Source organism: Ctenopharyngodon idella, chromosome 5 (assembly GCF_019924925.1).
Source record: "Ctenopharyngodon idella isolate HZGC_01 chromosome 5, HZGC01, whole genome shotgun sequence".
In the NCBI taxonomy this organism is placed as follows: Eukaryota; Metazoa; Chordata; class Actinopteri; order Cypriniformes; family Xenocyprididae; genus Ctenopharyngodon; species Ctenopharyngodon idella.
In genome coordinates this window covers 41,679,234-41,695,464 of record NC_067224.1, presented here as the reverse complement: position 1 = coordinate 41,695,464, position 16,231 = coordinate 41,679,234, and the positions used below count along the sequence as shown (strand labels likewise).

The window sequence follows — 16,231 nt, the reverse complement described above, 5'->3', positions numbered from 1 at the left end:
CACGCATTACGTAATCATGTTGGAAAGGTCACGCGTGACGTAGGCGGAAGCACCGTTTTAGGGTGAAAAACTCCATCTCATTTTCTCCTCCAACTTCAAAATCATCCGACATTGTTGTTTTACAATTTTTTTGTAAAGGGCGCTTGACTTAGTCTTTGACGTTCACTTCGTAAACACTGGATCGGTACTTCCGCCTACGTCATGCGTGACCTTTCCAACATGATTACATAATTAATTGTGATTAAAAAAATCGGCATACGCCACATATTTTACTACGAGTATGAGCTTAATCACATCAATTTGATCAAAGTATTGTTTACACGAGGTAAAGTTAATTACAATATTGACTAAATCTCATTATGAGGGTGAGTGATGACGTAGTTTCTCAAGCTCTCATGACACACGAGCACAGCGTACGACTCTACACCACCAATCTAGTTATTCAGAGTGTGTGTGTGTGTGTGTGTGTGTGTGTGTGTGTGTGTGTGTGTGTGTGTGTGTTTCGGGCGCAGAGGTTGAAGCAGATGGTCACAGTCTGCTGAGTTTGTGGCTGCAGGAAGCGAGTGAGTGAAAGCAGAGACGACTGCAGCTCTACACACTAACAAGGGCTGCGTTTCATGCTGTTCTTCACCAGACGCTCGTCCAGAGAGGAGAGTGTAAGTGATCCTGATTCAGCCCTCCACTCCATTACTGCTGGTTCTGGGGGGCCGAAGCTTCATGTGAGTCTAAGAGTCTAAAGAACCCATGAGTGAATCTGGATCGATCGAAACACACACAGGATGATCTGAATTCAATTCAAAGATATTCAGCACCACTGAAACAATCACGGATTTGGACTAATTATGCCTGTTTATTCTCTGATATGTAGAATACATTCTCAAACAACTGAAAAATGAAAATATAAACCATAATGGACATAATAAAAGCTCAGTTTAACTTGAAGAAATTATGACAGAAATATATTACTATAATAATAATAATATAGTTTACATTATTTTTTAAGTTGTATCGCACAATTTTTCATCCGTTTTAATTTAAATAGTAAACCTTTTTTGTGCAGCACTTTGTTTGCCAAAAAATTAATTCTAATTTCATGTAAAAGTAATTAAATTGCTCATTTGACTACCACCATTTCAAATAATAATTTGTATTAAATTAAACACAGAATCCTGAAAAATTAAAACAGAAAACAGATTTAAAAAAAAAAAAAAAAAAAAAAAAAAAATAACATTTTATAGGGCACTATTATGGTTAATATTTTAATAAATCACTAAATTATTAAAGTTTTATGAATTCAATTGATTAGTCATCCTTTTTGAAATCCTTTAAAATGGAGTCCAGAAAAATTAAATTGGAAAACATGGAATTTGAGAAAAATAAAATGGAATTTTGGAAAAACAAGAACTGATTCCATTTGCTCAGTTCAAATTTAATTTCACTTTTGATTGTTTGGAGATTCAATTCTCCATTCACTCGATATGTTAATTCACTTCTCGTCACTAAATGAAAAGATACGATTAGGAAAAATGAGCTGCTGTTTGTTCCTAAAGGAATGATCTGGAATCAGGTGGATGATGATGGAAATATGACGTGCAACATCTGGAGAGGATCAGAAACTGATCTCAGCTCCTCCATCAGACCGGCGCTGTCATTATTTTCCCAATAAGACGCTGTGTTTATGTATCACTGAAACCTGCTTGAACAGAGATTGAGTTGCCTCCGTTTTTCATCCTATCACAAGCTCCTTTAGTCAGAAACCACACATTTAAATATCTGGGACTGTGGTAATTAAACTCAGCGTTTACATTTTTTGCTTTTTTCTTTTCACGCACAATTAAGTTTCCTTTTGTAAACGAACTCTGAGAAGCTCGGTTTGCATTGGCGCTTCTGTAAACTCAGATCTGGGAGTTTTCTGTGGGAAAGTTTGATGTGTTTGTTGAGTACTTTCACCTAACTCAGAAACTGCTGTGTTTTTAGCCGGTGATCATCAGGTCAACACGAATACTACAGGTGTTTGATGTTGTCTGAATGCAGTTCAAGAGCTTCAGACCGAAGCAGCAGATCCTCGGGTCCTGACGGCCGCCGTCGACCCGCTGCGACGCTCCGTCTGTGTTTTATGAGCCGGGTGTTTGTGCTGCTGTGATTTACTGCTGTATGAATGACTGTGAAACTGTTTACGAGCGAGTGTATGAAGAAACACAGTCTGCAAACACTCAGTGCTGATGGAGAGACGCTGTGATGTGATTCAGTGAACGCATGCGCTCGTGCTCAAGCTCCATCAGCATGTTCATCACTTTGACTTTCCTTTTCCTAAAGTACAGATAATGTTAAAATATACATGATTTCACGAGTTCACACTTACATATAATAAGAGTAAAGGTTATGCATATTTGTCGTGCTGCCTGAGGGGAGGGCTCCGACCAATCAGAGCCAACTTAATGACATGCATGATGTCATCAAGAAGGCGGAACTAGTGACTGAAGTCTTTCTGTCAGGACGTCGTGGCGTCGGTTGTCGTTCCACTATAAAACAAGATCGTCAAATGAATCGTGCAAAATCAGGCTGATATTGTGTAGTGAATCCGGCATATCTGTGTTTGGTTTGTTTTTACAAACGGAGGGATGATTTTCTGTGATAAATATCATGTCAGATGCTGCTAGAGCTTCAGTCGATCATTCAGAACCGAGACTGTAAATGCTTGATGAAATGTTTCATTGTTCTGTCGCTGGACAGCCCTAAAATCCATCCCGTGTCCCACCATCTGGTGTAACTGGAGAATGTGTGTCGTAACAGCGATAGACCTGAGCTCATGTGACCTGTGACCTCTGACCCCACGCGACCCCGAGCTGCACCTGGAACACGGTTTTATGTTTTTGACTGCAGATAAAGAGCCTGTGAACGAGACGAAAGTGCTGCATGCCCATTTATTAATGGACGAATGGAGACGGCCGTCTGTAATCCCAGCATTCTCTGCTGCAGAAGCTCCTCACGACTGCTGGATCTGCTCAGACGGTCCGGCTCCTCATGATGCGCTTGATTTTATTTAAAAATCAGTGATCAGAATCAGCCTCGTAATCTGAATCAGAATAACTTCCCCTCTGATGACGAGGGCGGGGCAACCTGTCATTCATATGAGATCCACCAATAGCAAACCACAACCATCCAATCAATTCCCCACGGACAAAATCAAGCCCCGCCCTACATTTGTTCTTGTTTGAGAAGCAGTTCTTCCATTTCATGCTGACTTTAAAGGGGTGGTTGATTATGATTTCACTTTTTTAACTGTGTAATCCTCATTTTGGCTGCGTGAGATTCTCCAGCTTTGTTGTTGTTGAGCGACCGAAGCGTGAGCTGTTAAAGCTCCGCCCTCTCCTGGAAAGGGGGCGGGAGCAGCAGCTCATTTGCATTTAAAGGGACACACACAAAAACGGCTTTTGTTTTTGCTCACACCCGAATAGGGGCAAATTTGACAAGCTATAATAAATGATCTGTGGGGTATTTTGAGCTGAAACTTCACAGACACATTCTGGAGACACCAGAGACTTATATTACATCTTGTGATATAGGCCCCCTTTAAGGACTTGTTTAGGGACATGTGTTGTTTTATATGGTAGTAGTATCTATATTCACATCTTTTGCTGTGTCACATTGAAGTGCATTGTATGTGCATGATTGTACTGACGATGCAGATCTAAATGTGATTTAAACAAAGTCTTGACACGCAACACGCCGTACATCTGAACATCAGCGCAGCTGTTTGTTTTCATACTGAACCCGTTCCCGCTTTCATCTGAAATGATCGGCCTCCGCGTTTGGCTGTGCTTTAGTTGGCAGTGCGAGAGACGCGGTGTGTTCGTGCCAGAGATATGCGATCCCACGAGGACTCGAGCGGAGCCCTGCCACCACAAACTCACAAACTCACGCATCTCGCTGGAAATCCAGCGCATTCATGAATAGCTGTAAATTCTGTCATCATTCACACTCACCACTTTCCAGAACTTTCCGAATATCCAGACAAAGAAAGCAGACGGTGCTGTTAAACCCCAACAAAAGAGCCTTAAAAATATCCTGAGAAGTATAACGTCTGTTCCTCACATGTGCAGTATAACACACAGCTCAACTGTTATGTTTCTCTGAGTAAATAACAGATTATGTGTTTAGTGTGAGTAAATAATGCCAGAATGTTGAGTTTTAGTTGAGCTCTTGCTTTATTAATCCGTGTCTCTGGTGTTTTCATGTAAAGTCTGAGTGCTCTTTGTTAAGCTTCTGATCCGTCTCTGTAGAAGTGTTTCACGTCTCGCCGTATCTCACTCGGCATCGCAAGACTTCAAATTCCCGCTTTTGTGCGCTGTGGCCTGTTTCCACTGACTCCAGATCACGGCTGTTGTCCTTCTCCGTCCGTCTGTAGAGATGCAGGCGGTAGATTTCACCCTTTCACCCTCGTGATAAACTCCATCCAGTGCGTCGATTCTGATGAATGATTGCTTCTCTATAGACTCTGGAATCCTTGCTTTCATTATAATTCGGGCATCACGCAGGTTATAGACGAGTGTGGAGCGGATCTGCCGTCTGATGTTATCTGTGTATCTGCCCTCATGTGTGAGGAAAAACATCTGCTGTGTGTTCAGACAGGGAGAGATCTGCAAGCTTTCTCTCAGAGTTGAAGTTTTACAAGGTTTTATTTTAAGATTTTGTATTTATTTTTTATTTATCTGTGGAGCAGGGGATTTTACTGTGCTCTTGCTGTTCTTATGCATCGTCCATTTTATAATATTTATTTGCAGCTCACTGTTTAATATTTCCTGTTTTAGCACAGATGACGAGTCCTTCAGGAGCTGTTTGTGAATGAACTTAAACAAGCTTCTGCTCAGAGCTCTTTGACTGCGGTTAATGTTTTATCAAGGGAGTTTGGTGTTATTTTTATTACATAATTACTAGGGCTGTCAAGTGATTAAAATTTTTAATCTAATTAATTACTTGATGTGCCAATTAATTCATCTAATTGCAAATGAATCGAACATCAAGTTTGGCAGAGAAATTACCCCCAAAAGATCATTTAAAGGAGTGGCTGATTATGATTTGACTTTTTTAACTTTAGTTAGTGTGTAATGTTGCTGTTTGATCATAAACAACATCTGCAAAGTTACGACACTCAAAGATCAATGCAAAGAGATATTTTCTTTTAAGGACTACAACAAACGGCTGGTAGGGACTACAACGAGCTTCTTCCCGGGTTGGTGACATCACTAACCCTAAAATTTACATAAACCCCGCCCCCGAGAACACGCAACAAAGGGGGCGGGGCCATGTTGGGCTGCTTTAGAGAAGAGGAAGAGTTGTTGTAGTAGAGAGTTGTTGTCATGCTGTCATTTTACACCGGACTGCTTCACAAACGAGGGTCAATTCAACACAAAAGATTAACATGACGGCACATGCTAGTGGATGAGTTGAATCAACTCCACAGCAACTACATAAATTTATCCACTAACCATTCAGAAACGTCTAAAAGTTGTAACTTCTTCCTGAGTCTCTCCATCAGTGTCGACTCCGGTTTGAACAATGTAAGGCTGAACACCGTTACTGACAATCCTCATTTTGGCTGCGTGAGATTCTCCAGCTTTGTTGTTGTTGAGCTGTTAAAGCTCCGCCCTCTTCTGGAAAGGGGGCGGGAGCAGCAGCTCATTTGCATTTAAAGGAACACACACAAAAATGGCGTGTTTTTGCTCATACCCAAATAGGGGCAAATTTGACAAGCTATAATAAATGATCTGTGGGGGATTTTGAGCTGATTTCTGAAGGATCATGTGACTCTGAAGACTGGAGTAATGATGCTGAAAATTCAGCTTTGATCACAGGAATAAATTATATTTTAAAGTATATTAAAAAAAATAATAATTAAATTGTAAGATTTCTTTCAAAAATGTGCAGTTGTGTTCAGTCGTTGTTTTCGGAGTCTCTGCATCTCCTCCTGGAACCCGCCGCACTCCAGAGTGTTTTGTTTACAGACTGACAGCAGGTCATTTTTCAGCGAACCGCCGTCGAGTGCCGCTGATCTCTTTGCTTTCAAGCTCTTATTATTTAAGGATGTTAACTGCCAGTGAACATTCCTCCGTGGATACGACTCCAACAAAAATACCACAGTATTGTAAAAATGTGTTGAAGTTGTTTTATTTGTGCATTTAGCCTGTCGCCCACTTATCAGCTCGTCTTGAGTCTCCTCAGACGGTTTAAAGCGGTTTTTAAGTTGCCTTCAGCAATAATTCGATTTTGATTTTCCTTCACTGAAGGAATCATGACTTCAGATTTGGATGGAGGTGCAGCAAGTATTAATGAGAGCGCTGAAATAACACTGGGAGATTTTATTTGGCTTTGCTTCTTTGTTGGACTTTATACAGCGTTTACCTCCAGCACCACGACTAATAGGCCAAACTGGAAAAAAAAAAAAAGCCAAGACTCGAGCTTCCAACAACAACTAACCATTCATTTCACCTTATTAAACTCACCACTAAAGATCCAGGGTGTGTCCTTGGAAGCTCTTTGTATCGGACATATTTCCGACTTGTGCATTCATGCATTTTTTTTAGCGCATTTTTAATGGGAATAACATTAGACATACAGCCTTTTCCAAGGCAGGTAATTCCAGTAATGTGTTCAGATGACTTTATTAGATGTGTGTCTCCAGAACAAGAATATTTCTCACTGGATCAGTTTCCCTTCACATTGAACTCGTTGCATGATTCAAGTACTCATTTTTAGTTTCATTTGCTCTGAAGTGGTAGTAAATTATTTCACTGCGTTTCTCTCTGGTCCTGTAGGATTAGCATCTCCTCGATAGACGTCAGGCTTGTCATTTTGACCTAGTTCTTGGTTTCCTCTGGTATTGTCCAGATCGTGGGTCAGTCAAAGGTTAGTGTAGGAGCCGGTCTGTCCGGGCTGTTAAATATCAAAGCTCAGCCTCTCAGACACGGGCGAGTCTGTACATTTTCAACATAATTACCACCTTTACTGAGTTTTGGGGTTTGTTAACGGCTGGTATCAGATAATAGTTACAGGCTAATGATAGTAATAGAGTGTTTTATTGATGCATAAAGCGCATGTGAAATCGTACGCCAGTGTCCTTTTAAATATTACTTGATTTAAATGTCACTCGGTTTTGTTCTGTTACGAGATTTAAATGTCGCTCAGTTTTGTTCTGTTACGAGATTTAAATGTCGCTCGGTTTTCTTCTGTTACGAGATTTGATATGTTAAATATCAAAGATTAGCCTCTCAGCCTCTCAGACGTGGGTGATTCTGTACATTTTTTAACATAATTACCACCTTTACTGAGTTTTGGGGTTTGTTAACGGCTGGTATCAGATAATAGTTACAGGCTAATGATAGTAATAGAGTGTTTTATTGATGCATAAAGCGCATGTGAAATCGTACGCTCCCTCTTCTTGTTCTTCACTGAGTTTAATTTCAGGTGAATCGCTTGTTGTGTTCCTCATTTGTAAGTCGCTTTGGATAAAAGCGTCTGCTGAATGAATACATGTAAATGTAAAAGCCTTCTGTGTCTGTGGACAAAGACAAATGACGGCCGTGGTTTAGTAAGTCCATAATCTGCCCATAAGCGGAGGCTAAATATAAGATGAATGAGACATGAGACGAGTATTAGCTGGAAACGTCCTCTCTGGTTACTGACTCTGAGGTTTCTGCGGGTGAATGAAACGGATCGCTACATTATTTCTCTCATTGAAAACAGCAGCATCTGCTTAATATTAATATTAATAATCTGCTTAAACAAATACCAGTTGCACATTACGCTGCAAAAATGATGTTATTCCTCAGTGTTTGTCTTGTTTCCAGCACAAATATCTAAACATTCTTAAATCAAGATTTACTGGAGAAGAGAAATGACTGAAGATATTAAGCCGTGTGACCGTATTAAAGACTGATAACCGTATTCTGCTGCTGTGTGAACGAGGCCTGGTTAAGACTGGTTAATGGTGTCAATCGCAGTGTTTAGCAGCAGCACGAGCGGGTCTGTGTGTTCAGGGAGATTTCCACACACCGCCGCGTTTATTTACCCAGCACGCACCTCTCCGCTCCAGCTCAACATCTCTAATATAAATATGACGGCGTATGGAAAAGAAGCTCAGTTTAAGACGTGCCATTTGCTCTAATAATTGGAGTGAAGGCTGAAGGACACAGGCGTCTTTCTGGAGGCTCCTGGACTCTGAATGGACGGGTGTCTGTGGAGCGTCGCCAGCTGACAGCATGAATACGCTCAGTATAGCGCCGAGCCCACGGCCCCTTAAGAAAACAAGCGTGCTAAAAGCCTGAGCTCAGGAAGTTTTGAATAAAAGCTTTTAGGTGGTTAGAGGCCTTATCTCAGCCGTCCATCAGCTACACGTGAGACGGACGCCGCTTTCTGCAGATTGACTTTGGCGTTTGCTCAACGGATCAATACGGCCATTCAGGGGTGTGTTTGCCGTACAACGACGAAACTCGCTGCCTAAAGTCACCATGAAATCAAAACGGATTATTCTTGTTTTTTATGGAATATTGCAGTGTTTATTCGAAATGATTTATCATTATTGTTTTAAATTCATGTTCCTCATAATCTTGAATCAGAATAACTTCTCCATCTCTTCTCTTCTCTGATGACGAGGGCGGGGCAACCTGTCACTCACATGAGATCCACCAATAGCAAACCACAACCATCCAATCAATTCCCCACAGACAGAATCAAGCCCCGCCCTACATTTGTTCTTGTTCCAGAAGCATTTCACTCGATATGCAGAAGAAAAGACGAGCGCAACTTCTGTTTTTATGCGACTTTATCATTAATGGAAAACATTAAAGACGTTAAAGTAGGGAAGAACCGTCTCTTCCATAAGACAGTGTTCACTGGATGAACTCTTGATTCAGTGTTTCAGATGCATGATGGGAGATCGGGCGCTTCAGCTGAAGTCAGTGATCTCTAAGATTAAGCCTTTTTAGCCCGTAAGGATTTGGGAAAGGTTATTCATGCATTTATCTTCACTCGATTACACTTCTGAAACTCTGTTATGGTGCTCAAAACTAAATCTTGAACAGATGATCCAGAACACAGCCACAAGTTTGACAAGAACTCAAAAATACGACCACATTACCCCTGTTTTAAGATCGCTGCATTGGTTACTGGTTTCTTACAGAATTCATTTTAAGCTTTTACTGTTTGTTTTTAATTCTTTGCATGGTACTGACCCTCATATATCACTGACCTGATTCACGTTCAAAGTCAGAGAGGTTATTAGGATCTCATAAATATATAAATAAATTGGAATTGGAATCTTGCGTACCATCAGAAACCCAAAACTTCCAGATCAGTGACGCTTAATCTGCCAGTGTTTGACATCACAGCATCTGATCACACGATCTTCATGTAACGTGACAGCAGTGTGTGTGTGTGTGTGACACAGACTTCAGACACAGAGTTCAGAGACTGATGGTCAACTGTTTGTGTTGCAGGTCATTTTCTGGGAAACAACACAGTGATAGACGTTCTACGGCGTGAAGGATATGAGGTGGAACACACACCTGCTGGACAGCCACTCCGCAGGTAACATACACACACACACTCACTCTCTACACACTACACAGACACACACACTACACTCACACACTCACACAGTGAGCTCATAATGAGGGTCCCCCGGGTCTCCGCCGCAGTCAGAATGAGGCTCATTGTATGAAGGGCTCATGGGTTTCATCACAACATATGCAGAAATATGAAGAGCGTGAGTGTGTTACAGTTAAAGTCAGTCTGCTCTGGATGCAGTGAGCGTCAAACTCGTCTGGAGGAAGTGATGCGTGTTTGAGCCAGTGATTAGTTCTGGTTAGGCGTGTGTTGGTCTCGCTGCAGGAGTTCAGTAACACATGATCAACACAACAAGCGCACCAGTTCCACAGAGCAGGAGAGATCTAGTGTTGTGTTGAAAAGAGTCATCTGGCTTCAGTACATGACGTGTGTCCTGCTGTTTGACCACAGAAATAATGCTGCGATTCAGTTTGTCAACATACAAAAAGCAGAAAAAAAAAAAAAAAAAAAAAAAACCCAGTAGAACAAAACTGATGGAAATGTAAATCTCGTAACAGAACAAAATCGAGCGAAATTTAAATTTCGTAACAGAACAAAACTGAGACATTTAAATCTCGTAACAGAATAAAAAACGGATCGAAATTTAAATCTCGTAACAGAACAAAACCGATCGAAATTTAAATCTCGTAACAGAACAAAACCGAGTGACATTTAAATCTCGTAACAGAACAAAACCGATCGAAATTTAAATCTCGTAACAGAACAAAACCGATCGAAATTTAAATCTCGTAACAGAACAAAACCGAGCGACATTTAAATCTCGTAACAGAACAAAACCGAGCGACATTTAAATCTCGTAACAGAACAAAACCGATCGAAATTTAAATCTCGTAACAGAACAAAACCTATCGAAATTTAAATCTCGTAACAGAACAAAACCGAGTGACATTTAAATCTCGCAACAGAACAAAACCGATCGAAATTTAAATCTCGTAACAGAACAAAACCGAGCGACATTTAAATCTCGTAACAGAACAAAACTGAGACATTTAAATCTCGTAACAGAATAAAAAACGGATCGAAATTTAAATCTCGTAACAGAACAAAACCGATCGAAATTTAAATCTCGTAACAGAACAAAACCGATCGACATTTAAATCTCGTAACAGAACAAAACCGATCGACATTTAAATCTCGTAACAGAACAAAACCGAGCGACATTTAAATCTCGTAACAGAACAAAACCGAGCGACATTTAAATCTCGTAACAGAACAAAACCTATCGAAATTTAAATCTCGTAACAGAACAAAACCGATCGACATTTAAATCTCGTAACAGAACAAAACCGATCGACATTTAAATCTCGTAACAGAACAAAACCGATCGAAATTTAAATCTCGTAACAGAACAAAACCGATCGACATTTAAATCTCGTAACAGAACAAAACCGATCGACATTTAAATCTCGTAACAGAACAAAACCGATCGAAATTTAAATCTCGTAACAGAACAAAACCGAGCGACATTTAAATCTCGTAACAGAACAAAACCGAGCGACATTTAAATCTCGTAACAGAACAAAACCGAGACATTTAAATCTCGTAACAGAACAAAACCGAGCGACATTTAAATCTCGTAACAGAACAAAACCGAGCGACATTTAAATCTCGTAACAGAACAAAACCGATCGAAATTTAAATCTCGTAACAGAACAAAACCGATCGACATTTAAATCTCGTAACAGAACAAAACCGATCGAAATTTAAATCTCGTAACAGAACAAAACCGAGCGACATTTAAATCTCGTAACAGAACAAAACACTAAGGCATTACAGACACAACAGAATGACAGTGAAGCTGCTGTGAATCCGTGTGTTTTGTGACTTTGGTCCTTTATGCTCAGGAACTCATGTAAGAACATAAGCGTCTGATTCTAAATTCTCCGGTTCACTGACCCACAGACTGACACTGTAAGTGTGATGATGGATTGTTTCTGTGCTGATCATCTTCAGAGCCGCGCTGCTCTTCATCTCATGGGTGGTTATCAGTCGTGATCAGAGCTCATAATTCCTTCATTGTGCTCTTTTATCACGTCAGATTAACTCCGTCCATCATCACCAAAACAGCATCCAGACGGAGCCGGTGTGAACGAGTGTCACACACCAAACAGAAACAATCCTGTCCTGTTATCAAACCATCATCCAGAATATTCAGAACAACTGGAATGTGTTTCCATCTCACACACACACACACACACGCAGTGGCTCTGTGAAATGAATGGATTGGCAGATTGAAGGAGACACTGGAAACCTGAGATCCGGAAAGTTCCATTATAAAAATGTGCAGTTTGGCTCCGCCGGTCATTTGCATCGGAGCGTTTGTAATAAATTCCTGCGATGCTTTAACAGTCAATGAGCAGGTCTGTGGAGGCTTGATCAGGAGCAGATGGTGTGAAGAAACCGGCCGTCTGACGATCGACTCCAATCGATGTGTGTTTGGATCTGGAGTCTCTGCAGATGACTGAAGGAGATACTCAAGTCGAGTCAGCTTTATTTCTACAGCGCTTTAAACAGTACAGATCATTTCAAAGCAGCTTCACAGTGATAAACAGAATCAGTGACGCAGATTTCATCAAATATGACACTAATTCAGCTGTAAAGCAGCTCTAAAAACACAATAGAGTCATTATTCAGATCCAGTTTTTCAACAGTACTCCAGCTGAGCTCAGCTGTGTGAACACAAACATAGTCAAAAGTCGAGCAGCTACACATTCAGCGTGTGCTGAGTCTCTCGGGTGCAGGTCTCATGATAAAGCGGTTTGTGGTGTGTTGCAGTGGCAGAAGGTCCAGCTGGAGGTCAGGAGAGCCGGCGGACGCGGACGCAGACGCACCGCTGGAGCCGTTCCTGCACGAGAGCCGCGAGCCGCGCCTGCAGGAGGACGAGGAGCTGCTGCTGGCCGACAGCCTGGAGCTGCTGGAGAAGGTGGAGCACAAGCTGAAGAAGAAACGCCGCAACAAGCAGAAGAAGCAGCGGCACCGACAGTTCAACGACCTCTGGGTGCGGATGGAGGAGAGGTGAGATGAGGTCACGACCCGCACACGAGTACATCAACACTACACAACACCAGTTATTTTACTCTAAAAGATTTTTTTTTTTTTCATTTTAATTAGTTTTGTCATATTTATTAGTTTTTTGTTAATATTTTGAATTAGATTTTTATTTTTATTTTTTAATTTTCATTTTAGTTGTAGTTTTGTCATTTTTTTTAATATTTTGAATTAGATTTCATTTTAGTTACAGTTTTGGCATTTTTATTAGTTTTTGTTAATATTTTGAATTAGATTTTATTTTTATTTTTTATTTTAATTTTAAAGTTTTTGTAATTTTTATTAGCTTTTGTTAAGTTAAATAAGTTGTAAAATAATTTTTAAAAATATTTTATTTTATTTCAGTTAATATTTCAAGTAATGAAAATGTGTTTTTGTCATTTTTATTATTTTTGTTGTAACACTTTACAGTGAAGTCACATTAGTTCATGCATTAACCAACATTAACTAACAACGAGCAATCCATCTGTTACAGTATTTATTAATTTTTGTTAAGGTTAGTTAATAAAATACAACTGTTCATTGTTAGTTCATGTCAGCTCAGGTTTATTAAATAATATTAATAACTTTTGATTGTAATAATGTATTAGTCAATTTAAAAATAGCATTAAGATGAATAAATGCTTTAGAAGTATTTTTCATTGTTAGTTCATGTGAACTAATGTTAACAAATTAACAATTGCAAAGTGTTACTTTTTTTGAAATAGGTCTAGTTTGTATTAAGGTGTAGTTTTAGTTTATTTAGTTTTAAGTGTTTTAGTACTTAGACTGAAAGAGAATGAGAAATGTTTCTGAAATGACAGTAAATGTTTATTTTATTTCAAGTAATGAAAATGTTTTCTTTGGCTTTAGTTAACGATATTAACGCTGGTGCAGTAGCGGTTTCATCAGTCGCGTCCTGACACCATCACGGGTTTAAACACGTCTGTGCTTCCTCAGGAGTTCTCATGTTGTGTGGGAACGATGTCTAGATATCGTCTCGAGTGTCGGCCGGAGTCGAAGTGAGACTCCTGAGAGACGCCGCAGGGCTTCAGTGCGTCTGTCCTGACTCGTCCCGTCCTGCGCCGGCTTCACGTACATCTCCAACGTGATTCTTCACCGGCCGCATGAAAACATCCCGAGACTCACAGCTGCTGCTCCGGCCGACGCTCCAGACTGATGCACGAGTACGAGCTGATGGATTCAGACATGCGGCCAATTTATTTCCACATGCAGATCATAATAGAGAATATCAGATTTGCTGGAAACCTCAATCTATGAGCTGTGTGTGATTTACACCAGTTTTTCATGGACATTGTGTCGTTTCTAACAGATTCATTCTTTAAATCAGATGACATGTTCTCCGCCGAGTCTGGAAATTTGAGTTTATGTCTACAGTCGCCCACGTAATTCTGAGTAAAAGCAATATTTCTTTAATAAACTGTTTATGAAGTCCCGGTTCAGGTCCAGACGCTCAAAACAAACAGAAGCTCCTGCATATAGACTTCATTTATTTTTACCCGTGGAGGGAAACGGGCCGCTTCAGTCTGACAGAACACGAGCAGAAGCGTCCGCCGCGCGTCTGGACTTCAGCGAGGACACGCGCCAGAGCTTCGTCTGTAGATGTTCAGGTCTCCAGCGCGTGTTGACACAGATGGAGGACGTGAATGAAATTCTGAAACTCTTTATTTATGTTTCCCGTCCGTCTCATGAAGTCTGACAGACTCTAAACCTCCATTTATTTTCCCTCCTTCACGGAAAAGACAGACGTTTAGTGCGGCTTCATATTTCATAAACGAACAGATTTCAGCCGGTCATGTGACTGAAGACTCGACGATTGTGATGTTTGAGCGAAACCACTTGTGACTCTCTCGAGTTCCTCTGATGTTTTAGCAGAGTCTCGTTCAGGTCTCGGTTTTGATCTGGAACTGATTCACTTGTCAAATGTTATAAATTGGATTAATGAACCATTAGAGGATTATGATGATAAAGGCATGTGTTTTTGCTCCAATATTTCATGCGCTGCAAAAATGATGTTCTTCCTCAGTGTTTCTGTCTTGTTTTCCAGCACAAATATCTAAACATTCTTAAATCAAGATACATTTACTGGAGAAGAGAAATGATTGAAGATATTAAGACTTGATTAATGAAAATCATTTGCTTAAAACAAGAACAAATATCTGCCAATGGAGTCAGAAAAATAATCTTGTTTTCACTTTGAATTATTGTTCTGACCCCATATTCTTGTTTTAAGCACAAACTCACTTCATTTAAGAATGTTTAGATATTTGTGCTGGAAAACAAGACAGAAACACTGAGTGTATTCGGGACACGTGTCTGTCATGTTTCTGCGGTTCATCAGTTCTCTCACTCCATCATAACTGATCTCTCTCTCTCTCTCTCTCTCTCTCTCTCTCTCTCTCGCAGTGTGACAGCCGAGGCTCCGCCCCCTCTCGTCCGCATCATCAACGGTTACATCACTGTCCAGACACACCCACAGGAGCATGGCAGAGCCAATCACGACAGGACGTTCTCAGGCTCCTCCTCCTCGTGGACGAGCCCCGCCTTCACGGCGTTGTCTCTGTGCGTTCAGATCATCATCACGCGACTGCTTTAGTAATGATGGATTCTGAACCACTTCCTGCTTCGTTCTGGACAAACGAAACACTTTGTTTCTTCATTTCCTGAAGAATCACTTCCATGTAAATATCAGATGTATCATAGATGTAATTTAGATTTATTAATAAAGCGTTTGTTTGTTTACTTATTATATATATCTATAAATAAGAGTCATTATATTTTTGTGACTAAATCAGCTACTAACAAGATTAACGGGCCTTAATCAGAAACAACAGCAATTTCTTAGAAATCACAATCATTTCCTTCAGTTCAGTGAGTTTATATGAGCAGATTTAATAAGAGAGTTTCATGAATGAGGCCGGTTGTGTTTTTCCTCTTGTACTTCATGTCTTTTCGATGATTGTTTACATTTTTTTGTGTATGACATAGAAATGATTCATTTAATTTATTGAATAGATAGTTTTAGTTGCTGTAAATGTGTTTGTTTGTTTCAGAATGACACCGTTTAACTCATATTCCTGATATCTGGTGTATGAGACGTTTCAGTAATCTGTTTGTCTATGATCTTACAAACAATAAACTATTTATGTAGTTCAAGGTTCTCCAGATGGAAGATGAATATAGATGTTGTGCTAAACCAGCTTCACATCTGCTGCTGTCATGGCAGAAGGTCTGGATGTTGTTCACAGAGTCTGTCGGTCTGATTTACGTCACCTGACGCTCATCGCAGCGTTTACGGCGACACGACTCCTGTGTTTCGTCTTGATGGTCATTCTTTCTCCTCACGGCGTCTCGTGATCCACATCATCTCATTCTGGATTCAGTAATGTGTCCGTGAGGCCAGAGGAAGGTTTGCATACGGATGAAGCTGCGGTTCAAGGCCTCGACGTTTGGATCTACAGGTTCTGCTTCAACAATGACTGGCGCCTCGACTCTTTGGAAGAGATCTTTTATTATGCTCTGATTTATGATCTTGAACTGGACTCTTTGTTGCTGGTTT

The 16,231-nt window shown here is 40.3% G+C and overlaps 1 protein-coding gene across 1 annotated transcript in view; it reads left to right on the top strand.

The window, feature by feature from the left end:
• trabd2a (TraB domain containing 2A) overlaps nt 1-15,828 on the top strand; it is a 37,422-nt gene extending 21,594 nt beyond the window's left edge. Inside the window, exons 5-7 of the mRNA XM_051893079.1 lie at nt 9,495-9,585; nt 12,400-12,639; nt 15,079-15,828. Of these exons, the coding sequence (XP_051749039.1) occupies nt 9,495-9,585; nt 12,400-12,639; nt 15,079-15,268 (521 nt within the window). The 3' untranslated portion in view covers nt 15,269-15,828. The remainder of the gene's footprint in view (nt 1-9,494; nt 9,586-12,399; nt 12,640-15,078) is intronic.
• The last annotated feature ends 403 nt before the right edge of the window (nt 15,829-16,231 follow it).